At 40.1% G+C, this 26083-nt stretch overlaps 2 protein-coding genes across 2 annotated transcripts in view; both read left to right on the forward strand.

The window, feature by feature from the left end:
• LOC125089276 (histone-lysine N-methyltransferase SETMAR-like) overlaps window positions 1-20135 on the forward strand; it is a 35210-nt gene extending 15075 nt beyond the window's left edge. The window contains exons 2-4 of the mRNA XM_047711397.1: window positions 381-477; window positions 15714-16069; window positions 16620-20135. Of these exons, the coding sequence (XP_047567353.1) occupies window positions 381-477; window positions 15714-16069; window positions 16620-16643 (477 nt within the window). The 3' untranslated portion in view covers window positions 16644-20135. The remainder of the gene's footprint in view (window positions 1-380; window positions 478-15713; window positions 16070-16619) is intronic.
• A 4803-nt stretch (window positions 20136-24938) lies between these two features.
• LOC125089277 (UPF0547 protein C16orf87) overlaps window positions 24939-26083 on the forward strand; it is a 31964-nt gene continuing 30819 nt past the window's right edge. Inside the window, exon 1 of the mRNA XM_047711398.1 lies at window positions 24939-25347. Within this exon, the coding sequence (XP_047567354.1) occupies window positions 25282-25347 (66 nt within the window). The 5' untranslated portion in view covers window positions 24939-25281. The remainder of the gene's footprint in view (window positions 25348-26083) is intronic.

Genomic DNA, 26083 nt, shown 5'->3' on the forward strand with positions numbered 1-26083 from the left:
GGGTTTGTGGGTGTTTGGAATGATTTGATAACTATGTAGCTGAACTCATGCTACCTGATGTCATCTCAGTCTGCTACTCCTCTGCCATCTTGACTCCTACCCTAGCCAGCAAATAGTTTTTTTTACTTTACATTCTTCCTGTGGCCACTCACATTAGTTGTTATTAAACATTTACCATATGCTTGGAACTATAAAGGATTAGGAGAATGGGATGGGTGTGATTTCCTATCTTGAATAATTTTTATGAAGAGGTGGAGTTTTAATAAAAGTGTGATCTCTACCTTCAAGTAAGTTATTGCTTAGTTGAAAAGACACATAAATACTTCAGAAGTTATAAATAGTAAAGCAGTAATATTTTTTCCCTTTTTTTCCCCCTCCAGGTTCCTGTTGCATGTAAATCTTGTCCCTGTGGTTATGTATTTATTAATAGGAAACTTCTAAAAGTAAAATGCTCAGAGAAATCATCATCTTTTACAGGTAATTGAGAGAGTTTACCACCTTTCTGTTTTTTATGGTTTCCATTATATAAAGTTAAAATTAATTTTTGTGAGTTAAATTTTTTTTTTTTTTTTTTGCTGGTGGAATTATAATACTAAAATCTATTGAAGAATACTTTTGTTTTTTTATTAATTATTTTTATTAACATATAATGTATTATTTGCCCCAGGGGTACAGGTTTGTGAATCATTAGGCTTATACACCCAGTACCTTTGGTTTTTATTAGATACAATAAGTCATTTACATTGATTTATTCTTCATCCAATTTAAATGTTAACTCCTTTACTGATAAATTTTATAACAAATTTTTTTTTAAAGATTTTTATTTATTTATTTGACAGAGATCACAAGTAGGCAGAGAGGCAGGCAGAGAGAGAGGAGGAAGCAGGCTCTCTCACTGAGCAGAGAGCCCAATGTGGGGCTCGATCCCAGGACCCTGAGATCATGACCTGAGCCGAAGGCAGAGGGTTAACCCACTGAGCCACCCAGGTGCCCCAAATTTTGTAACAAATTTTAATGAGAATTTTTTAAAAAGATTTATTTATTTATTTATTTGACAGACAGATTACAAGTAGGCAGAGAGGCAGGCAGAGAGAGAGAGAGGAGGAAGCAGGCTCCCCGCTGAGCAGAGATCCCAATGCGGGGCTCGATCCCAGGACCCCGGGATCATGACCTGAGCCGAAGGCAGAGGCTTTAACCCTCTGAGCCATCCAGGTGCCCCTTAATGAGAAATTTTAATTAGAAAATGTTAATTGGAAGAAAGGAAACCTTGATTTTAGTATCATACTTTTTTAATTAGCAGGGTTTTTTTTTGATTCGCTGATTTAGACTATCTAAAAAATTGCCCACTTCAATTTTGTTTGAGTTTCTAGCTTTCTCTTTGATGTTAAGTCTAGACTTATGCCCTAAGTGTATTTGAAGGTGAGTTTATTTACTACTTTTTTATTCCTGTGATAAAATCACATGTTGTATCAGTAGTGAGCCCATAATGATAGTAGATTTATTGCAAACAACTGTTGAGCGCCTAACATATGCCAGGTACTATATATCTTGGGCATACAGCAATAAATCTACTTCTAAGACAGGTTTAGTACTGTTGTAGTAGTTGAAGATATTTGCATAGGAGTATACATATGGGATATACAGGGAGAATAGTTATAAGTGCTGGGTAGGAAATTAAAATAGGGTATTGTCCTATAGATTAACTAGAAGGTTACTTTTGATTGAGTGGTCCAGGGAATGCATCACTGAGGAGGAGATATTTTATAAGGTCTGAATAGATGAAGGGGCTAGACATATGAAAACCAGAGAAAGTAGATTCTAGGCAGAGGAAAAAACAAAGGCAGAAGTTCTAAGGCAGGATTTATTCCAGGAATGCAGTCTTAGTACAATATAAGGAAACCTATTAGTATCATATACCATGTTAATAAATATAAAGAAAAAACAATAAGATTACCTCTGTAGATTCTGAGGAAACCTTTGGCAAAATTAAGTACCCATTCATGATAGAGACACTTAAGAGAATTAAGACACTTAAGAGAAGAATTAATTAAGACACTTAAGAGAAGAGGATTTGAAGAGTACTTACTTAACTTGATGAAGTATATATTTTAGCATTAAAGGTAGTATCTTATTTAAATGGGGAACCTCTACAGACATTTCCATTTCAGTTTCATATCAGGAACAAGGCAAACATTGTCACTATCTTCACTACTATTCTGCATTATGTTAGAGGTAAAGTAGCCAAGACAATTAGATAAGAGAAATCAAGAAGAAGCATAGAAGTGGTAAAGAACAAGTAGAACAATATCTATTTGCAGATCATAGTATAGCTGGATTCTAGGAAATCAATAATAAAAGTACCTCAATATAGTAAAAGAATTGAGTGAAGGATCAGGATTTAAAATTAACATAAAAATCAGCTTTCTTATATAGAAATAGCTTATACTGAACATAATGTTAGAGAAAAGCCTATTTACAATAGCAACATGGAGAGTTATATCTTTAGGAATAAATTTAGTAAGAATGGCCTAAAACTTATCCAAGGAAAATTTTAAACACTCCTAAGAGACACTGAAGCAGATTTAAGCAAATGGTAAAACATCCCTTGTTCTTTTTTTCTTTTTTTTTTTTTTAAGATTTTATTTATTTATTTATTTATTTGACAGACAGAGATCACAAGTAGGCAGAGAGAGAGGCAGAGAGAGAGGAGGAAGCAGGCTCCCCGCCGAGCAGAGAGCCCGATGCAGGACTTGATCCCAAGACCCTGAGATCATGACCTGAGCCAAAGGCAGAGGCTTAACCCTCTGAGCCACCCAGGCGCCCCTCCCTTGTTCTTGAATAGGATGATTCAACATCATAAAGATGTTAATCCTCCCAAATTAATTTATGAAATCAATGCAATTTTATTCTTTAAAATTTATTTATTTTTTAAAGATTTTATTTATTTTTTTTGACAGAGACAGGGACTGTGAGAGAGGGAATACAAGCAAGGGGAGGGAGTGGGAGAGGGAGAAGCAGGCTTCTGGCTGAGCAGGGAGCCCATTGTGGGGCTTGATGCAAGGCTAGATCCCAGGACCCTGGGATCATGACCTGAGCCAAAGGCAGATGCTTAACAACTGAGCCACCCAGGCACCCCAATGCAATTTTAATAAAAATCCTAAGAAGTTGTTTTATTGAGTTAGACAAGCTGATTTTAAGGTTCATAATGGAAAAATAAACACGCAAAAATAGCCACAAAAATTGTCAATTGACTTTTAGTAAAGGTCTAAGGAAATAAAATGAGAAAGAATAGTTTTTTCAACAAATGGTATTGATATACCATGCTGGATATGCAAAAGAATGAAGTTGGCACCCTATCTCATGCCATACATAAAAATTAATTCAAAATATGGGATGCCTGGGTGGTGCAGTTGGTTAAGCATCCAACTCTTGATTTTAGGTCAGATCATGATCTCTGGGTTGTGGGATCAAGCCCTGCATTGGACTCAACATGGAGTCTGCTTCTCCCTCTCACTCTGCTGTGTACTCTTTCTCTCACTTTGTATCTCTAAAATAAATTTAAAAAAAAACTTAAAATTAATCAAAATATATTATAAACCTAAATGTAAGAGCTAACAAAACTATAAAACTCCTAGAGGAAAGCATAACAGTAAATCTTAGTGACTTTGGGTTAGGCAGTGTTTCTTAAATATGAGATATAAAGCTCAAGTGACATAAATAAGTAAATAAATAGGGCTATATCAAAATTTAAAACTTTTTTTTCTCCAGATGATATCAAGACAACTCGTAGAATGGGAAATACTATTTTTTTTTTTAAGATTTTATTTATTTGACAGAGAGAGATCACAAGTAGACAGAGAGGCAGGCAAAGAGAGAGAGAGAGAGAGAGAGGGAAGCAGGCTCCCTGCTGAGCAGAGAGCCCAATGCGGGACTCGATCCCAGGACCCTGAGATCATGACCTGAGCCGAAGGCAGCGGCTTAACCCACTGAGCCACCCAGGTGCCCCGGAAATACTATTTTTAAATCACATATCTGATAAGGGACTTGTATCCCTAATATATACTCTTTTTTTTCTTTTAAGATTTTATTTATTTGATTCAGAGAGAGATCACAAGTAGGCAGAGAGGGAGAGGGAAGCAAGCTCCCTGCTGAGCAGAGAACCCAATGCAGGGCTCGATTCCAGGACTCTGAGACCATGACCTGAGCAGAAGGCAGAGGCTTAACCCTCTGAGCCACCCAGGTGCCCCCCTAATATATACTCTTACTCCTCAATAATAGAAATAACCCAATTTAAAAAAAGGGCAGAGGATTTGAAGGAATTTCTCCAAAGAAGATCTACAAATGACCAGTAAGTACACCAAAAGATGTTCAACATTATTAGTCATTAGGGAAGTGCAAATCAAAATCACGAGATACTACTTCATACCACTAAGATGCAATAATAAGAGAAAATAACAAGTATTGATGAAGAAGTAGAGAAGTTGAAACTCTCATATGCTGCTTTTAGGAATGCAAAATGATGCAGATACTTTGAAAACAATCCTCAAATGATTTAATCCTCAAATGATTAAATATAGAGTTATGATCCACAATTCCACTCTTAGGTTTAAACTCAAGAGAGTTGAAAACAGAAGTGGATGCAAAAACTTATACATGAATGTTATTAGCAGATTTATTCATAATAGCTAAAAAGTAGAAACAGTCCTGATATCCATCAACTGATGAAAAACAAATGTATATCCATACGATGGAATAATATCTGACAGTAAAAAGAAAGGAAGTATTATTATATGCTACTACATGAATGACTCAAAAATGTGCTTTGTGCAAGAAGCCGGTCACAAGAGATCACATACTTTTATGATTCCAATTATAGAAAATGTCCACGTAGGCAAATTTATAAACAGTAAATAGATTAATGGTTTAGGGCTGGGAAAGAGATGGGGGAGAATGGGAAACAATCGTTAATTGATACAGAGTTTCTTTTGGAGGTGGAAAAATGTCCTAAAATTGGATTCACAATCCTGTGAGTGTACTAAAAACCACTGAACTGTGGGCGCCTGGGTGGCTCAGTGGGTTAAAGCCTCTGCCTTTGGCTCAGGTCATGATCCCAGGGTCCTGGGATTGAGCCCTGCATTGGGTTCTCTGCTCGGCAGGGAGCCTGTTTCCCTTCCTCTCTCTGCCTGCCTCTCTGCCTACTTATGATATCTGTCTGTCAAATAAATAAATAAAATCTTAAAAAAAAACCCAAACCACTGAATTGTACATTTTAAATGGGTAAATTGTATGGGATGTGAATTATATCTCAATAAAACCGATTATATTTTACTTATTTATTTTTTTTTAAAGATTTTTTTTTTTTTTTAATTTATTTGACAGAGAGAGAGATCACAAGCAGACGGAGAGGCAGGCAGAGAGAGAGAGAGAGGGAAGCAGGCTTCTTGCTGAGCATAGAGCCTGATGTGGGACTCGATCCCAGGACCCTGAGATCATGACCTGAGCCGAAAGCAGCGGCTCAACCCACTGAGCCACCCAGGCGCCCATATTTTACTTATTTATTTTTAAAGACTTTTTTACTTTAGAGAAAGAAAGAGCATGAGAAGGAGGGGCAAAGGGAGAGGGAGAGACAATCTCAAGCACACTCCATGCTGAGCACAGAGCCCGACTTTGGGCTTAATCTCAGGACCCTGAGATTATGACCTGAGCCAAAATCAAGAGTTGATTGCTTAACTGACTGCGTCACCTGGGCATCCCAATAAAACTGATTTTAGAAATAACCAGGAAAATACTGAAAAACAGAAAACTATCAGGGTTGGATAGCTGTACTAGTCATTAAAATAAATATAAATTAATATAAAGCCTTGGGGTACCTGGCTGGTTCAGTTGGTAGAGCATGCAACTCTTGATTTTCCGCATTGTGAGTTCAAGCCCCACATGGTATGTGAAGCCTGCGTAATTAAAATAATTAAAAAATATATATATATGATAGAGCCTCTGTAATTAAAACATTGTTGTGGGATTGGCAGGGACAAATAGACCAGTAGAGAAGAATAAAAAGTGTAGAATTAGACCCAAATTTGTATGAAAAGTTAGTATATGACAAAGGCGGTATTTCAGGCCACTAGGGTAAAGTTGAACAACTTCTTTTTTTTATTGTGGTAAAATATATATAACGTAGGGGCGCCTGGGTGGCTCAGTGGGTTAAGCCGCTGCCTTCGGCTCAGGTCATGATCCCAGAGTCCTGGGATCGAGTCCCGCATCGGGCTCGCTGCTCAGCAGGAAGCCTGCTTCCCTTCCTCTCTCTCTGCCTGCCTCTGCCTACTTGTGATCTCTCTCTGTCAAATAAATAAATAAAATCTTTAAAAAAAAAAATATATATATATATAACGTATTTATCATTTTAACCATTTGTAAGTGTACAATTCAGTGGCATTAAAAACATTCACAATACTGTGTCTCTATCACTGTTGTTTTACTTCAAACTTTATCATCCCCAACATAAACCCTGTACCCATTAAACAATCTCTTTCTCCACACCTCTGCCCCACCCCCACACACCTCCCTCAAATCCCTGGCAATCTCTCCTTCGTATCTCTGTAAATGTGCCTATTCCAGGCACCTCATATGTAAGTGGGATCATACAATATTTGTCCTTCTACGTCTGGCTTATTTTATTAATTATAATGTTTTCAAGGTCTACCTATATTGTAGCATATATTTAAATTTCATTATTTTTTATGTCTGAGAAATTACCATTTTATGTATATACCACATTTTTTAATCCATCTGCTGATGTGCAACAACTAGGGTTCTTGTAATGAACATTGGTGTAGCGATATCTGTTCAAACCCCTGGTTTCAGTTCTTTTGGATATATACCTAGGAGTAGAATTTCTGGGTCATATGGTAGTTCCGAGTTTAACCTTTGGAGGAAATGCCAGACTGTTTTCCATAGTGGTTGTGCTGTTTTACATTCCCACAAGCAAGGCCCAGAGGTTCCAATTTATCTTATTCTTACCAAATTTGTTAGATTTTCCAATTTTTTTCTTTTCTTTTTTCTTTTTTTTTTTTTTTTTAGATTTTATTTGTTTATTTGACAGATGAGATCACAAGTAGGCAGAGAGGCAGGCAGAGAGAGACGCGAGGAAGCAGGCTCCCTGCGGAGCAGAGAGTCCGATGCGGGGCTCGATTCCAGGACACTGGGATCATGACCCGAGCTGAAGGCAGAGGCTTTAACCCACTGAGCCACCCAGGCGCCCCTTTTTTCCTTTTTTAAGAGAGAAAGAGTGTGTAAGCAGAGGTGGGAGGAGGTGGGGGAGGGGCAGAGAAAATCTTAAGCAGGCTCCATGCCCAGCAAGGAGCCTGACTCTGGGCTCCGTCTCATGACCCTGAGATATGACCTGAGCTGAAATTGAGAGTCTAATGCTTAACTGACTGACCCACCCAGGTGCCCCTGATGTCTTTTTCTGTTTGTTTGTTTTTTGTTTTTTTTAAATTATTGCCACCCTAGTAGGTGTAACTGTTAATCTTACTGGTTTTTGTTGTTTTGTTTTTAAAGATTTATTTTATTTTGTTTTATTTATTTGTCAGAGAGGGAGAGACCACAAGCAGAGGGAGCGGCAGGCAGAAGGAGAAACAGGCTCCCTACTGAACAAGGACCCTGTTGCAGGACTTGATCCTGGGAGCCTGGGATCATGACCTGAGCTGAAGGCAGACACTTAACTGACTGAACCACCCAGGTGTCACCTTACTGGGTTTTGATATGCATTTCCCTAAAGACTAACAGTGTTAAGCATCATTTCATGGGCTTATTGGCCATTTGTATATCTTCTTTGGAGAAATTCTATTCAGCTCATTTGCCCATTTTTAATTGGGTTGTTTTGGTTGTTTTTTAAGCTATAGAAGCTCTTTATATATTTTCTGTATTAAGCCCTTGTCAGAAGTATGATTTGCAAGTATTTTTTTGCCATTTGTCTTTTCACTTTTTTTTTTTTTTAAGATTTTATTTATTTATTTGACAGAGAGAAATCACAAGTAGGCAGAGAGGCAGGCAGAGAGAGAGGAGGAAGCAGGCTCCCTGCTGAGCAGAAAGCCTGATGTGGGGCTCGAACCCAGGACCTGGGATCATGACCTGAGCCGAAGGCAGCGGCTTAACCCACTGAGCCACCCAGGCGCCCCCACTTTCTTTTTTTTTTTTTAAAGATTTTATTTATTTATTTGACAGAGAAAGATCACAAGCAAGCAGAGAGGCAGGCAGAGAGAGAGGGGGAAGCAGGCTCCCTGCTGTGCATAGAGCCCAATGCCGGGCTCGATTCCAGGATCCTGAGATCATGACCTGAGGCTTAACCCACTGAGCCACCCAGGTGCCCCTCTTTTCACTTTCTTGATAGTGTCCTTTGATGAACAAAAATCTTAATTTTGATGAGATCCAACTTATCTAATTTTTCTTTGATTTTTATTGTTAATTGTAACATACAAAAATATGAAATTTGCCATCTTAACCATTTTCAAGTATGTAGTTCAGTAGTGTTAAGTAGTTTCACATCTTTGTGCTATCAATCTCCAGAACTTTTTTATCTCCCAAAACTGAATACTCTGTAACCTTAAACAACTCCCATTCCTTCCTGCCCTCACCCCCCTGGCTCCCTGCTAAGGTCTATTCTATGTTCTGTCTCTAAGAATAGGACTATTCTAGGTATGTCATTCTAGGTATGTCATAAGTAGAATCAGACAGTGTTTGTTTTTCTCTGACCAGGTTATTTTACTTAGCATCATGTCTTCACAGTTCATGTATGTTGTAGCATGTGTCAGAATTTCCTTTCTTTTCAAGGCTGAATAATACTCTGTTATATGCAATTATTATGTTTTGTTTATACATTTATTGGTTGATGGACACTTGGGTTGTTCCTGCCTTTTGGCTGTTATGAATAAAGATGGTATGAATGTGGGTGTATAAATACCTCTTTGAGACTCTGTTTTCAGATCTTTTGCATATATTCCCAGAAGTAGAATTATTGGATCATATGGTAATTCTATTTTCAATTTTTTGAGAAGCCAATAACATGATTGTTTTCCATAGAGGTTTGCACCGTTTTCCATTCCCAACAATTGTGCTCAAGCGTTCCAATTTCTCTTTATCTTTGCTGTTACTTGTTATTTTCTTTGGTTAGTAGCTATCCTAATGGGTGTAAGTTGATAATTGTGGTTTTGTTTTGCCTTTCCTTAATGATTAATGATATTGAGCATCTTTTCAAATCCTTGTCCATGTGTATATATATATATATTTTTTTAAAGATTTTATTTATTTGACAGACAGAGATCACAAGTAGGCAGAGAGGCAGACAGATAGAGAGGGGGAAGCAGGCTCCCTGCAGAGCACAGAGCCCGATGTGGGGCTCGATCCCAGGACACTGGGACCATGACCTGAGCCGAAGGCAGAGGCTTTAACCCACTGAGCCACCCAGGTGCCCCCATGTGTATATTTTTATTGGAGAAACATTTATGTAAGTCCTTTGCTCATTTAAAAATCAGGCTATTTGTATTTTGTTTTTGAGTTGTAGGAGCTCTTTATATGTTCTGGATATTTACCCCTTATCAGATACGTGGTTTGCAAATATTCCATTCTGTAGGTTGCCTTTTCACTATTGATTGAATCTTTGGCACAGAAGTTTTAGATTTAGATATAGTCCAGTTTACCCATTTTTGTTTTTTGTTTTTTTTAACTTTTGTTGTCATATTCATTAAATTGTTGCCAAATCCCAATGCCATGAACATTTTCCTCAATGTTCTCTTTAAGACTTTTGTAATTTTAGTTTTTATATTTAGGTCTCTGATCAATTTTTGAATTAATTTTTGTACGTGGTGTGGTTTATGTCCAGCTTCACGCTGCATGTATATATACAGTTTTCTCAGTGCCATGTTGAGAAACCATCCTTTCCCACTAAATGATCTTCACACGCTTCTTGAAAATCAGTTGACCATATGTGTAGGGTTTATTTCTGGGCTTTCCGTTCCATTGGTCTTTATGTTTGTTCTTATGTCCATATCGTATTGTTTTAATTATTGTGGCTTTGTAGTAAGTTTCAAAGTTAGGAAGTGTGAGTTCACCAATTTTACTCTTTTTCAAGATTATTTTGGTTATTCAGGATTCCTTGCAATTTTTTATGAAAACGAGGATCTGCTTTTCCATTTCTGCCAAAAAGGCTGTTGGATTTTTGGTAGGGATTGTGTTGAATCTTTAGATTGATTTGGATAATATTGACATCTTAATGATATTAAGTCTTCCTGCCTATGAATAGGATTGTCTTTTCATTTATTTAGATCTTGTTTAATTTCTTTAAACAGGGTTTTCAGCATAAAAGTCTTACCTTCTGGGGCACCTGGGTGGCTTAGTTGGTTGTGTCTGCCTTCATCTCAGGTCATGATCCCAGGGGTGTGGGATCAAGCCCTGTGTCCGGTTCTTGGTCTGCAGGGACTATGCTTCTCCCTCTGCCTCCCTCTCCCTGCTTGTGTGTTCTTTCTCTTTCTCTCTGTCAAATAAATAAATAAAATATTAAAAAAATGTTTTACCTCCTTAGATTTATTCCTAAGTATTTTATTATTTTGATGCTATTATAAATGGAATTGCTTTCTTAATTTTTTATTCAGGTTATTCATCACTGGTGTATAAAAACAGAACTGATTTTTGCTCTTGTACCCTACATCTTTGCTAAACTTTGGAAAGTTTTTGGAAACTTCTTTGAAAGATGATATACTTTCTTTTTCATGGAATAATGAGTGACCCACTTTTAGCATTTTCCAAATCTGCCCACTTGTCCCTGCAGTATTATTAAAAGGGCTATCTTTGGGGTGCCTGGGTGGCTCAGTGGATTAAGCCTCTGCCTTTGGCTCAGGTCATGATCTCAGGGTCCTGGGATCGAGCCCCGCGTTGGGCTCTCTGCTCAGTGGGGAGCCTGCTTCCCCCTCTCTCTCTGCCTGCTGCTCTGCCTGCTTGTGATCTCTCTCTGTCAAATAAATAAACAAAATCTTTAAAAAAAAATGGCTATCTTTATCCACCACTATGAGTTAATTCCTTTATAATCTTGGTGTAGAAAAAGGCTTGCTGTTACTTAAAATACAGAAGCAGTAAAACAAAAGACTGATAAATTTCACTATAAAAAATTCTTAGATAGTAAAAAATCCTATAAATAAAAGTTTGTCAAGAAGAAACTGGGAGAAAATATTCACAATATATACCACATAAAAAGGACAATATTTTTTTTTTTAAAGATTTTATTTATTTATTTGACAGAGACTCAATCCCAGGACCCTGAGATCATGACCTGAGCCGAAGGCAGCAGCTTAACCCACTGAGCCACCCAGGCGCCCAAAAAGGACAATATTTTAAATATTGAAACAGCTCTTAAAATTTGAGGGACAAAAGGTTTTCTGGTTGTGTCACCATGTGGTGAGGAGTTCTTGTCTACATTGGCAGCTGTGCAGTCCAAGGCCTTCTGCAGTCTCTGCAGGTCCTTGGACACAAGCAGATGGCCACAGCTGTGGTAGCAGATGGGGCAGCAGCCTTATCAGGTGAATGGGCAGCCCCTGGAGACGATCCAGCAATGCACACAGCAGTACAAGGTTCTGGAATCTGTTCTGCTTCTGGGCAGGGAATGATTTCTTGGGGTGGGCATCTGAGTCTGTGTGAAGGGTAGTGGTCACATGACCCAGATTTGCACAATCTGCTAGCACAACTCCAAAGCCCTGGGGTCCTTATTATCAGAAATACATTGATGAGACTTCCAAGAAGGAGCTCAAAGCCATTTTCATTCAGTATGACCAAACCCTGCTGGGGGAAGCTGATCCCTGTCTCAGTGACTTCAAAAAGTTTGGGGACCCTGGTGCTCATACTTGCTACCAGAAATTCTATTGATAAGTCCGTCATGAAGCCTGGAGTTCACCTTGATAATAAACAGTGGTTTTGAGATTTTCAAAACAAAAAATTTGAGGGCAAAGTTACAAAAGTCTGATATAATGGGAATCAGATATGAAGAGACAACTCACAAAAAAATAACACATAGTAATGGCCTAAAATATATGGAAAAAAGTTCAAATTTACTCATAATTAAATGCAAATTAAAATAATACCTATTAATGGCAAAAACTTTAAAATATGACAATATACTTTGTTGGTGAAGCTGTGGAGAAATGGCATACATTGCTGGTGAAAATGAGAATTGTTATACATTGCTGGTGAAAATGTGAATTGTTATAGCCCTTCCAAAGGGAAATGTGGCAATACTTAAAAATATTGTATATGGGGACACCGGGGTGGCTCCATGGGTTAAGCCTCCACCTTCAGCTCAGGTCATGGTCTCAGGGTCCTGGGATCGAGCCTCGCATTGGGCTCTCTGCTCAGCAGGGAGCCTGCTTCCCCCTACCTCTCTGCCTGCCTCTCTGCCTACTTGCGATCTCTCTCTCTCTCTGTCAAATGAATAAAATCTTTTAAAAAAATACTATATATATATATATATATATATATATATATATATATATATATTTACTTTTTGACCCAGCAAAACCATTTCTGGGACTCTACCATTTAGATACACCTCTAACAATATAAAAATACATACACACAGATATTCACTACCACAGTGTTATACAATGTAATTGCGAAATATTGGAAACTGTTTAAATGTCCATACATAGAAAGTGATTAAAATGTGATATATCCATTCAGTAGAGTAATGGGGCGGTATTGAAAAAGAAAGAATGAGAATGGTCTGTATCAACAAATATGGAGTGTTTCTGAGATAATATACTGTTAAATGACAAAAATAAAACACAAGAGTATAGTATATGGTCTTCTGTGTAAGAAAGAAAGAGATATGAGACAGTACATGTGTATCTGCTTGTTTTTGTAGAATCAATATTGGGAGGATAAAATGGAAACCAGAGTGATTATTGGTAATCTACAGGGGGTAGGTGGGAAAGGAGTGCCAAAAAGTGAGGATATGGGAACTAGTGAGGAAGGAGTGACATTAGAGGGGATGGGGAAGAAAAGAACTTTATTCCAAGTTGTTTTGGAAAATAACATCTTGATTGGATACTGTAATGGTAAAGATAAAAAGAATTGCACATTAATGCTGTAATATAGTCAGTAAATATATTTGTCACAAGGGCATAGATTAACAATTCTGTGTGTACTCTAACTGAACAAATAGGCAAATATGTTTTAGATAACAAAAACTGGGTTTCTCACAAATAGAGAAAGGAGAAGGCTAAAATGAACTCTGGTGGGTTGGTTTGGAATCTGAGATATTATATGTATTGGTTACTATGCGTGTTTCTTAGCTGTTTCCACTGAGAGTGACTAATGAACAAACCTAGGTTCCAGTTTTTTATTTCTGATTCTCCATTTCTTAGAGAAGTGGTTGGTAAAGGTGCCTGGACCATCTTGATGTATGCCAGGTAACAAAATGCTTACAGAAAAAAAATGGGGGGATAGTGTGAAAGAACTTGAGAACCATACCGAAAGAGTTCTAATGGCCAGAGCTGGAGCAATTTTAGCAAAAGAAATAATGAAATCATTGGATTATAACCCATGGAATAATAAAGTAAATATCCATGAGTCCATACTGATATAGATATAAATGGGGAAATGAACAGTTTTCACTTATAGTAAATTCCAGTTAATAACTGTGGAAGGTTGGATGGATTGAGGGAAGTAGAAAATAAGCATTAGCTAAACACAGTAATAATTGTTGCAGACAAGATCCACCAATTGATTCTAAAATTAGTGAGTGAAAATTTGAGGAAAAGTATAGATTCAAAGTATGTTCTCCAAGATCTTCATTAATCACAAAGACAAAGATAGTAATTTTAATGGGATGAAGCCTGCCAAAATTTATCTTAGTGATCAAGGTGAACATCACAATAACAAAACATATTCACATCTTGAAACCCATGATAAAGGATGCATCATTTCTTTGTATTCTTGCCAAAAATGTATAACCTTAGTTCAGTCATTAGAAAACATTAGCCAAACCCAAATGAAATGTATTTGACAAGGTAAAGCAATCAGTACTCTTCAAGAGTCAAGGTCATGAAAATTAGGGAATACCAAGGCATTGTCAGATATTGGAGGAAACTAAGGAAATGTGACAACTAAATATAATGTGGGAGTTTTTTTCTTTTACAATGGCCTGTTCTTGCTTAGTGAAATCTATTTCTTTGTTTTCTCTTTGAACATTAAAGGCATGCTTTAAAATGTCATACTTTTTTCTTAAAATGTCTCTGTTTCAGATTGTTCCATTATTTGTATGTAGTTCTGAGATATGAATTCTCTTAATGTGCCCCTTCACCACTGTGGGTTTTTTTTTTTACTGTTTCCTACTTTTTTGCACTTGGGAAATTCTCTTTTGCTTTTGGATTTAGCTCTGTATTAAAACAAGTTTTGTTTTTTGGTTATATCTCAAGTAGTGTGTTAGAAGTGGAAGAGGTGGCTTCTTGCATTAATTAAACCTACTAATATAGTAGTATATGATGGGAAACCTCTCTCCCTATTCCTGTTCCCTTTATGAATAATAGGGTAATTGCTTTCAGTGACCTAGGGGCTGAAATAAAGCTGCTCACCTTCCTAATATTTATCTTACAATTGCAATATATATATATTTGTAACAATATATTATGTTTGAGGTCAGAATTTTTTTTTCTGCTTTTGTAAAGAAGATTATCAGCTTATTTCAAACAGTTTAGAACTCAAGTGGTGGTAGAAAGAAATGTAATTCTTTTCCACTTTATTGTCTTGGAAGCATAGGGGAGGAAAAAGGCAGAAAAGTTACTATTGGAGTAATATATGCTTAAAAGGGGCTAGAATTAAAGCTGCTGAAAAGAAAAACTTCCCCTTCCTACCCCAAGATTTCTCCCAAACATTGTCTAGATTGGAATTTTGCTGAATTAATCCCTCTAACTCTCTCCCTCTCCTTTTTAACCTTTGGTAGGTTTAGGGCACATGTATGTTATGGTTGTAGTTTTTAAAAAGTCCACTGGACAGTGGACCCTAGGGCCATTAGAATACATGAAGGCCAGGAGAAAATGGAAACCAGTTCTTTCATATACCTGAAATATTATTTTCATTCATTTCCACCAAAATTAACTATGAAGCCCAAAAAAGTGAACTAGGCAAAAGAAGAAAAATTCCATAGTAAATAAGGATTTAGAAAATACAAAGAACTTGTGAAGTAGCAGTCATTCAGATCATGTGAAATGGGGGAAAGGAAAACCTATGAATACTTCTGTCAGAAAACATCAGAAGCAGGTATTTATCAAGCCGTTATGGGAGAAGTTTTTTCCAAGCATTAAATTGGTTTGAGATCTTAATTTGATAGTACTGAAAAAATTGTGTGGCAGGCCTAAGTTCCTAGATTTAAAAGCAGAACTCATATTTTAGTTCAGAAGTATTTCTTTTATGGTGATGCTTATAAAATCACTGGAAATTGTATTCCTACTGTAAAGTCATCTGCCTGATATAAACTGATGGCAGCAGAACACAGTGATGAAAACATGTATCCTTCAGATGAAATTGCTGATATTTGACTAGTTGAAACTTGACCATGATTGATAAAGTTGATGTCAGGTCTATTTTCAGTTGTGTTGTTTAGTATTCATAATGATATTATGGTCTTCAGTTTTCTTTGATGGCTGAATTTTTATTATTTATTTCCTCCACAGAAGTGAATAGTACCATATCTTTGAAAGATTTGCGAATACTCTTTTTATATGAATTTAAACTAGGACACAGTGCAGCCACAGCAAGTAGAAACATCAATTCTGTCTTCGGAAAAGGCTCTGTTAGTGAAAGGACTATCCGGTGGTGGTTCGAAAAATTTCGTTCTGGGGATCTGAGTCTGAAAAATGAGCCTCGAGGGAGACCCAGATCTGTTTTAAATGAAGATCAGTTGAGAGCCATGGTGGAAGCTAATCCCAAAACAGCAATTCGAGGCCTTGCAGCAGACTTAGGAGTTTCTGCTACAACAATTTCTCGACACCTGGCTGCAATAGGAAAGGTGAAAAAGTTGGACAAATGGGTAGGTAACACCAACTGATGGATGATCACAAACTGAGATGATTAGAGATGTGCTCCTACCTTAAGATTTTAAAGAGCAGAGACCTATTTTAGAGAATATCATAAACTTTGACAAAAAATGAAAATGGTCTGGATGATGGTTGGATGTTGGAGAAGTTACCAAGTGTGTTAAAACCCTCATTGCAACCAAAAAGAAGGTTCTGGTAACTGTATGGTGGTCTGCAAAGAGAGTATTTCATTTCTTTTAACTCAGGCAAAACTAACAGTAGCATCTTATTGTAAAGAAGTTGAAATTATGTATCATTTGTCATCATTTGAAACTCCAAAAAACAGAGCATTCTGTAATAGAGAACAGTAATGGAAGGATTTGAATAAATTTTAATAATGCTGAATTTTAAATATATTTGGAGAAATTTATCATCGAGGGAAAGCAGTTAATGCTAATAGTGTATATTTTGGTTGAATAAAATCTTTTTCTTTTTCTGAAAAACACAACATTTTCATTTTTATATAAAGGCAGTTTCATATGGCTCAACTTAATACCTTCCCAGACCCTGGCAGAACATGAAGACTGAAAGATACCTAATATACTAGAAAACTACAGGCTGCCCCTGAGTTTTGAGCTTCTTCATTGGAGGAATGTGGAACAACCCAGAGTGTATGTGTGTGTGAAAGATGCTTAGGACTCAGCCATGCAAAAATCTGGGTAAAGAGGATTTTAGGGGAATAAGCAAAAGCTCTCAGGCTTTCGGAAGATATTTTTTGAATAAAGAAGTGAAAGCATGTTTCTGATACAAGAGCCGTGCACACAGAAGACATGGCATACTGGTGCTTTTGAGTGATAATACTTATTCTGTCACACAAAGCCAGTCCTTCGTCCATGATTATTTAAAAAAAAAATGTAAGTGGCCTATCAGAGACCATAATTAATGGCCTTTTTATGATTATGTAGCTAGATTGCAGTTCTGGCATTCATGGATTAAGTTGGGGTAAAGATACTGGGATAGTTCTCTTCCTGCTTCTCTCCCTTCTGATGATCTACTGTGTCTAATCTGTGAAGGATAGCTAAGGAATCCTAAAAGCTAAGAGGTGAGAAAAAGGCATCTGGAATGGATTTTACTTGAGAGACATATAGGGAAGGAGGGAGGGCAAGGAATGGAGGGAAAGATGGAATGGAAATCCCCTAAAGTAGAATTTGACTGTGAGCCAAAGAATTAAAGGCCACGGGATGCATTATTGCAAATTAAAAAAAAAAAAAAAAAAAGATGTCCCTTCCTTTGGGTAGAAGCAGCCCAAGTACTATGACACAAAGCTTTGTGAGCAGGTGTTTTTGTCTTTCAGCTCTAATTTACTCCCCTGGCTGGGTGCCCTGGTCTGTGGAGTCACCTGCTGATTTTACTGCTCCATCCTTGGGTAGTCAAGGAATCTAGTCAATGTTTTTGTGAATTCCTTCTCAAGAATGAAGAATGAATCAAGAATGAAGCCTGAGACTTAGCTCAGACTGATAGGGTAACAAGGCTAAAACCAGAGGTGTGGGAAGGACTTTATATGAAAGTCAGCAAGCACAAGGGTGATGTCAAATGGTCACAGAAGGTTGGCCAATGTGGAAGAAAGTGGTGTTGTATAGTTACTTTGTCTGGGTAGTAGTTGCTTTGTGACCATCCATCCTTCCCTCACTTCTCAGACCTCTCGTTAGACTTCCAGGGCTGGATGATGGACTTTGGTTTAAAATAGTCAGCAGTGGGGCACCTGGGTGGCTCAGTGGGTTAAAGCTTCTGCCTTCAGCTCAGTCATGATCCCAGGGTCCTGGGATCTAGCCCCGCATCGGGCTCTCTGCTCAGCAGGGAGCCTGCTTCCTCCTCTCTCTGCCTGCTTTTCTGCCTACTTGTGATCTCTGTCAAATAAATAAAATCTTAAAAAAAAAAAAAGTCAGCACATATCCCTGTTCACTCCAAATGAGTGGTTTCTTCCAAGAAGAGCCAGTGAAATGTGATGAGAGAGGGAAAGGAGCAGTTATAAGATGTTGAATTATCCTATCAATTATCCTTACCCCCTCCAACAAGGGGTGTAGACTTGAGAGGCAGAAATGAACCCTTGTTCATTGTGAGCAAACACACGGAATGAGTTGTGCCTGAACTACTATTAGTGTATTTTGGTTATGTGAGATAGTAAATACCCTTTTAGCGCTCCAAAAACAAAGCTTTCAAAAGCTCCTTGGTTGAGTGTTGAAAGAAAGGAGTGGAGGTGGAGGTTGCTACATCTCATCTTCCCACCATGTCCCTTAGGTAGCTTGGGTCCTGACTGCAAAAGGAGTAAGAAGTGGCAGAGCACCTGGGTGGCTCAGTGAGGTAAGCCTCTGTTTTTGGCTCAGGTCATGATCCTAGGGCCCTGGGATGGAGCCCCAAGTCAGGCTCTCTGCTCCGCGGGGAGCCTGCTTCCCTCCCTCTCTGCCCTTCTGCCTCTCTGCCTACTTGTGATCTCTGTCTGTCAAATAAATTAATTAACAACAACCAAAAAAAAGGAGTAAGTAGTGGCTTTCAGAGGCATCTGGCTGGCTCAGTCAGTAAAGCATGCAACTCTTGATCTTGTTGTAATGAGTTAGAGCCCCATACTGGGGTAGAGTTTACTTAAAAACAAAACAAAAAAGTGACTTTGAATTTTGGTTTATTATATACATAATAGCTGTTATTAAAGAACTTCCTGCCTTGATCTAATTGCTTAAGTGAGACTAGAGCACCTATAGCCACTTTAATAGTATGCGTGAAAGATCTTGGGCACAGAGATAGCGTCCAAAGCCAGTGGAAAGTGGACTCTTCTAGGACCTGTCAGTGTGTTGGACTCTGTCTTCCTCTTTCTGTTGGTGCTTTTGCCACAGTAGCCTCCTTTTACTTCCTTTGACCTCAGTTAATTTGTTCATGCTGCTTACTGGTCTTCATGTCATTAACTCTGCCTGTCACACACATTTCCTTCAGGACGTCTTACCTGATTACCCCACCATACCGTAGGTCAGGTCCCTTGTCATGGCCTTAGGAATCCAGGATGGTTCCTTCATAACTATAACCACAGTAGTTATATGTTTATTTGTGTGATAGTATGTGTTTGTCATCTTCTGTGCTAGATTATAAAATTCACAACAGCGGGGACTTTTTTGCTCACAAGATCATACCCCTATCAAGAGCACAAGGTCCAGCACATGGTAAGTACCTAGTAAATGTTTGTTGAATGAATGAATAAGTGTTAGGGCCAGTCTCATCCACTTTGTAGAAAACCGTTGTTTTGGTATGAGTTTAAGTAAGGAATATGTTGATAGCAGATCATTGAAAACCTAATGAACCGTGGCTTAAATAAGTAGATTTTGTTTACTGTAACTTACAAAAATTTTCAGACATACAAAATACCCAAATTTTACAGTGAACAACTGTATGCCAACCACGTAGATTGTACCATTTGACATTTCACTCTGCTTTATCACTTATCTACTCATGTAGCTATCCTTTTTTAAAAATGCACTATAATGTAAAGTAGTAGGCATTAGCACATTTTACCCTAAATACTTCAACATACCTATCACTACCTAGAGTTCAATATTGCCTTCAGGCTCTTGTTCTTATAAATTTAAATTCAATAAAATGTCCAAATCTTAATTGTACTGTTTAGTATGTTTTGATAAATGCAAATATTTGTGTAACACAAACCCCTATGAAGATACAGACTATTACTGTCAGCCCAGAAAGTTCTTTGATACCTTTTTATTTTATCCCCACTCTTATCCCTAAAGGCAAACACTGCTCTGATTTTTTTCTACCATGAAATAGTTATGGCTGTTCTAGAACTACACATAAACGGAATTGTATAGTATGTGCTCTTTTGTGTAAGGCTTCTTTTACTAAGCATCATGTTTTTGAAATTAATCCATTTTGTTGTATGTACCAATATTTCATTCCTTTTAAAAGCTGACTAGTATTCCATGAAATGAATATAACAATTTTTCTATTTACCTCTTTGAAACATTTGTGGAAATTTTTTCACAGTTTGATCTTATTATAAATAAAGCTGTTGTGAATATTCTTGCACAAGTCTTTTTGTGGACATTTGTTTTCATTTCTCTTGGGTAAATACCTAAGATTGTCAATACCGGGTCATAGGCTATGTGTATATTTAGTTTCCTAGACCTTTTCCCAAAGAGATTACACCATTTTATACCTGCTCCCCCCCAACATTTGATGTTATTCTTCTTATCTATTCTGGTGGGGGTGGAACTGTCTTATTTTGAACTATTTTCCCTCTTTCACATTATAAGGAATCTAGGGAGATAGGCCATAACGGGTAGTTACTTAACAATGCAGTCAGGGACCCAGGCACTTCCTAGCTTTTTTTTTTTTTTTTTAAGATTTTATTTATTTATTTGACAGAGATCACAAGTAGGCAGAGAGAGAGAGGGAAGCAGACTCCCTGCTGAGCAGAGAGCCCGATGTGGGACTCGATCCCAGGACCCTGGGATCATGACCTGAGCCAAAGGCAGAGGCTTTAACCTACTGAGCCACCCAGGCGCCCCACTTCCTAGCTTTTTGTTCATCCTTAGTGGATTGATCATAGTTCCATGCATGACATCTGGGGTAGACAGCCCTGCCTCTTGGTATTCTTGCCCTTGTGTAATCTCCTCTAGTGTGGGCTGGGTTTAGTGACTAGCTTTTTTTTTTTTTTTTTTTTTTTTTTAAGATTTATTTGAGGGCACCTGGGTGGCTCACTGGGTTAAGCCTCTTCCTTTGGCTCAGATCATGATCTTGGGGTCCTGGGATTGAGCCCTGCTTCAGGTCTCTGCTCAGCAGGGAATCTGCTTCCCCCTCCCTCTCTGCCTACTTGTGATCTCTCTGTCTCTTTCTGTCAGATAAGTACATAAAATCTTTTAAAAAAACAAAACAAGATTTATTTGAGAGAGCGTGCAAGCATATGCGTGCAAGGGGGTGTATCAAGGCAGAGGGAAGGAAATCCTCAAGCAGACTTCCTGCAGAGCACGGAGCCTGACTCCTGTGGGTGGTGGGGGGATCAAAGACTAAGTCAAAATCCAAAGTTGGCCACTTAACTGCCTGAGCCACCCAGGCACCTCTAGCTTCTAATGGAATATAGCAGAAGTAAGGGGATGACACTTCTGAGATTAAGTTATAAAAAGAATGTGGCTTCTTTCATGCACGTTCTTTCTCTTTTTTCTTTTTTTTTTTTTTTAAGATTTTATTTATTTATTTGACAGAGTTCACAAGTAGAGAAATAGGCAGAGAGAGAGGGGGAAGCAGGCTCCCTGCTGAGCAGAGAGCTGGATGTGGGGCTCCATCCCAGGACCCTGAGATCATGACCTGAGCCGAAGGCAGAGGCTTAACCCACTGATCCACCCAGGTGCCCCTTTCTCATTCTTTTTTCTAGGGAAAGCCAAATTGTCATATTGTGAGACAGCTTACAATTGCCATGTTGTGAAGAGACTATGTGGATGTGATGAGGGACAGTGGGGAGTGCCAACAATCAAAAGAGTAAGCTTAGAAGTAGATCTCCCCCTAGCTGAGCATTCAGGTGAGACTGTAGAACCACACCTGGATTTCTCACCCACAGAAAGTGGGATAATAAGTGTTTGCTGCTTTAAGCCACCAAATTTGGTGTAATTTGTTACATAACAGCAGATAACTAGCACGACACCTCATTGTCTCATGTCATAAGATGGCTTCTGTACCTTTAGGGTCTCTGGTTCATTACTCCACAGATAGTAAGAAAAAGTGTGAAAGGCAAAGCACAAAAAATGCAAAAGGCAAAAGACAAAGTTTTTTGACATTAATCTGTTCATTTTATCAAGAACTCAGAACCTTTCCCAAAAAAATCCCACTCAGCAGACAGGTTTATATCTAATAGGCCAGAGATAACACCACATATATGATCATGGCCATGATCTTCTAGTCTTAGCTAGAAGGTGGCTAGAGAGAAAGGGGGACCTAGATGGAGTTTACATCAACCAACTCTCAGTCTCTGGCACATGAACCATTTCAGAAACCCCATAAAGTTAAAGACCTCTTCCTTGGGCGCCTGGGTGGCTCAGTGGGTTAAAGCCTCTGCCTTCAGCTCGGGTCATGATCCCAGGGTCCTGGGTTTGAGCCCCATATCGGGCTCTCTGCTCCGCAAGGAGCCTGCTTCCTCCTCTCTCTCTCTCTGCCTGCCTCTCTGCCTACTTGTGATCTCTATTTGTCAAATAAATAAATTAAAAAAAAAAAAAGACCTCTTCCTTAACACCTACGCCAGCCAAGTGGCCTTTTGAGGAAATTTCCAGAAAACGGACCTATTCAAATGAAACTCTCAGAAAACTCCTCAGGGTCTGGATTGCAGGGCTTAGATTTCTGATTTATGCCCCCCACCATTCTTGGAAAGCTGCAGCACTATCTTCCACTGTTACTTCTATTCCTCCAGTCCTTTACTGTAGAAACTTCAGAGTCATCCTGGAAATATCTCTAATCACTCCCTGCCCCAGCAAAATGGCTCCTCAAGCTCTAATACTATGGACTTCATTCTTTTTTTAATCCCTCCTCTCTCCTCCTTTACTGACTTTTTCTTTTTTTTAAGATTTCATTATATATATATTTCATTATATTTATTTCATTTATTTGAGAGAGAGAGAGAGGGAGAGAGTGTGTGTGTGCATAGCATGGGGGAGGGGCAAAGAGGGAGAGGGAGAAGCAGACTCCCTGCTGATCAGGAGTGGGATGTGGGGCACCATCCCAGAATTCTGGGATCATGACCCAAGCTGGAAAGCAGCCGCTTAACAACTGAGATATCCTGGTGCCCCTGACCTTTCTTTCCTCAGGTCTGATACTTGACGTATTTTGCAGGACCAATCATTCTCAAATTCAAATAGAATCCTATTACTCCCTAACTTAAAACGCTTATTGCCCCATTGCCCTCAGGATGAGGCTTGAACTTCTTCCCATGGTAGCAAAAACCTGCATAAGTAGATATGGCTCACTTCCCCAGCCTTAACTCTTTGCTCTGGTTTTGGCGTTTCACAACACCAAATTGCTGACCTCTCTGCCTTTGCTTACACTGTCCCATCTGCCCAGTACGGCTTCACTTTTGATTAAGAACACCACTTGACATCCTTAGGGATTCAGCTTTTGTGACAACTTTTCTAGAAAGCTTTCTAGGACTACTAACTCCTTCAACGGTGGGTCTGCTGGCTCCCTCAGTACCTCAGTAGTTGTGTTCAAATCCTTTTCCCTTTGTGGGGGAAAAGGCCATACTAGGTTTACCTAGTAGAAAAATCAAATAAAACAATAGGGTATAGAATGAAAAATAAGGGGCACCTGGGTGGCTCAGTGGTTTAAGCCTCTGCCTTCAGCTCAGGTCATGATCTCGGGGTCTGGGGATCGAGCCCCACATCAGGCTCTCTGCTCAGCAGGGAGCCTGCTTCTCCCTCTCTCTCTGCCTGCCTCTCTGCCTACTTGTGATCTCTCTCTCTGTCAAAGAAATAAAATCTTAAAAAAAAAAAATGAAAAATAAGTCTCTGTCCTATGCCTGTCCCCCAGTTCCTTTTCTCCAGTTTCTTAATGCATATTCAAGTATAAATATATTTTCGCATTATTTTTGCACAACCTTAAGGGAGTTCTATACCTTGTTTTTCCAATTAACAGTGTATTTTGGAGATCTCTGTATCAGTTCACATAGGCCTATTTCATTCTTTAAAGAGTTGAGGCAATATTCTGTTGTATGCATATCTTAACTTGCTCAAGCAATTTGTTGTTAGACATCTGGGGTGTTTCTCATTTTGCTCTGACAAGCAGTGCCACAAAGCACATCGTCTTTGCACAAATGGATTTGAGTACAGGTGGAAAATATCTTTTGCACAGATTCTTAAGGGCGGAATTGCTAGATTATAAGGCTAGGTCAAAGACCAAGAGGATTGTAAATTTTTTTTTCTTAAGATTTTATTTATTTGACACAGAGAGATAGTGAGTGAGAGCACAAGCAGGGGGATTGGCAGGCAGGCAAGCAGAGGGAGAGGGAGAGGGAGAAGCAGGTGCCCGCCTAGCAAGGAGTCCGATGTGGGGCTTGATGCCAGGACCCTGGGATCATGACCTGAGCCAAAGGCAGCTGCTTAACCGACTGAGCCACCCACGCATCCTGAGGATTGTAAATTTTTATATACAGCTCAAAAAGTCAACCGATTTACTCCTCCCATCAACAATCCAGTTCTGCTGTATTCTAGTTAGACCATGTACCACAGTAGTCTGGATATTTTTTGAGGGCGAGCATTTCCTAGTATTTACAGTTGTCGGGCAGTATTGGCCTTTCTTCAATAAATATTTGACTTAACGATGAATTTTATGTCCTAGTGTAGAGTCTAGGGCTTGGTATATAGCAGACTCAGCAGGTGTCTATTACAATTCCTCAGTGATGGGGTGCCTGGATGGCTCAGTGGGTTAAAGCCTCTGCCTTCGGCTCAGGTCATGATCCCCGGGTCCTGGGATCGAGCCCCGCATCAGGCTCTCTGCTCAGCAGGGAGCCTGCTTCCCTCTCTCTGCCTGCCTCTCTGCCTGCTTGTGATCTCTGTCTGTCAAATAAATAAATAAAATCTTTAAAAAAAAAAAGCTTTACAATTCCTCAGTGATTACAGTTGCTAACATTTATTGAAGTGTTTTAAATGCCAGGACCTGTGTAAGCACTTTCCTTTCCACCTCTTTCACTCACGTTCTCCTTCCTCCCGGGGAGAGGGCGTGCCCTTCTGTACCAGGCCCGCCCTTCTGTGCAATCGTTGGTCAAACCCGATGCCCGTTACGGCCGAGTCCCGCCCCAACCACGCCCCCACGCCGTCCGCGGGGCCATGAGAAGGCGTGGCTATAACCGTGCTGCCGGACGGTTCAGGAGGTTCCCTCTCGTGAGAATCCGGACGCTCTCGAGGACCAGAGCTGTGCCGGTGGGAGCGCGCTTCGCGGTCCCGCTGAGCAGGCGCGAGAGGCCCGTGGCTGCGGCGGGCGCACGCCTTGCCCCGCCCCCGCTGCTCTCAGGCTCCGCCCGGGCTCGCGCACACGCGCGCGCTCCCGTTCAAGCCTCGGTCTGGCCCGCGGGGACCGGGCGGGTGGAGGCTGGGCCGCTGAGGTACGAGGGGAGGAGCCGGAGGAGCCGGAGCTGCCGCCACCACAGCCACTGCCACAGCCGCCGCCGCCGCCGCCGCTGGAGACGAGCATGTCTGCAACTAGAGCCAAGAAAGTGAAGATGGCCACCAAATCGTGCCCCGAGTGCGACCAACAGGTGGGCTCCGGGGGCCGGCCCGGGGGCCAGCGGGGCGGGTGCGCGGGCGGGCGGCCGTTGTCGGCGGCGGTTGGCTGTGGAGAGGCCGCCTCGCCGGGTGGTCTGGCCCTTGGGCTCGGTGTCCATGGTGGGAGGCCGGGCTGAGCCGAGGGGATGCCAGGGGGACTCCCGGGGTTGCAGTGGCTGGTCCCCACCTGGAGGCGTTAGCTGGGCAACTGTGTGTGTCCTGCGGCCCGTGGCGCGGGAGGGAGGCGTGGGTTTGTCTGGAGCGGACCGGGCGCCCTGTCCGGAGCCTCCCAGAATCGCCTGGCCGGCTCTGGGTGACAGCGGCGGGAGTGTGGGGGCAGTGGCCTAAGTGGACGAGCACGGCCCCTAAAGTCCCCTTCTGCCGCGACGAGAATGCCCAGTGTGCCCGACTCCCGAGACCAGGCTCCAGGCTCCTGGCTCTGAAAGCCCCTCCTGCCACGCAGGGTTGCTTTGTTCCCATCAGATGTATACTGTGAACCCCAAAACTGTTCCACCGCGACCTGGGCGGACGCTTAAATGTGACAAAAGGGGCCGCAATCAATGATTTGAAGTTTAGGTGAATTTGGACATTTTCCCTCCTAAATATATTTCTTATATTTTTGATGGAAATAATCGTGGATCTTTACATTGTTTTTGTGGAACATTATTGAATAACGCCCCCATTGAAGCCCTTTCCTTCTGGGCTCTCTTCACTTCCCGCACCCGCCGC

Source organism: Lutra lutra, chromosome 17 (assembly GCF_902655055.1).
Source record: "Lutra lutra chromosome 17, mLutLut1.2, whole genome shotgun sequence".
In the NCBI taxonomy this organism is placed as follows: Eukaryota; Metazoa; Chordata; class Mammalia; order Carnivora; family Mustelidae; genus Lutra; species Lutra lutra.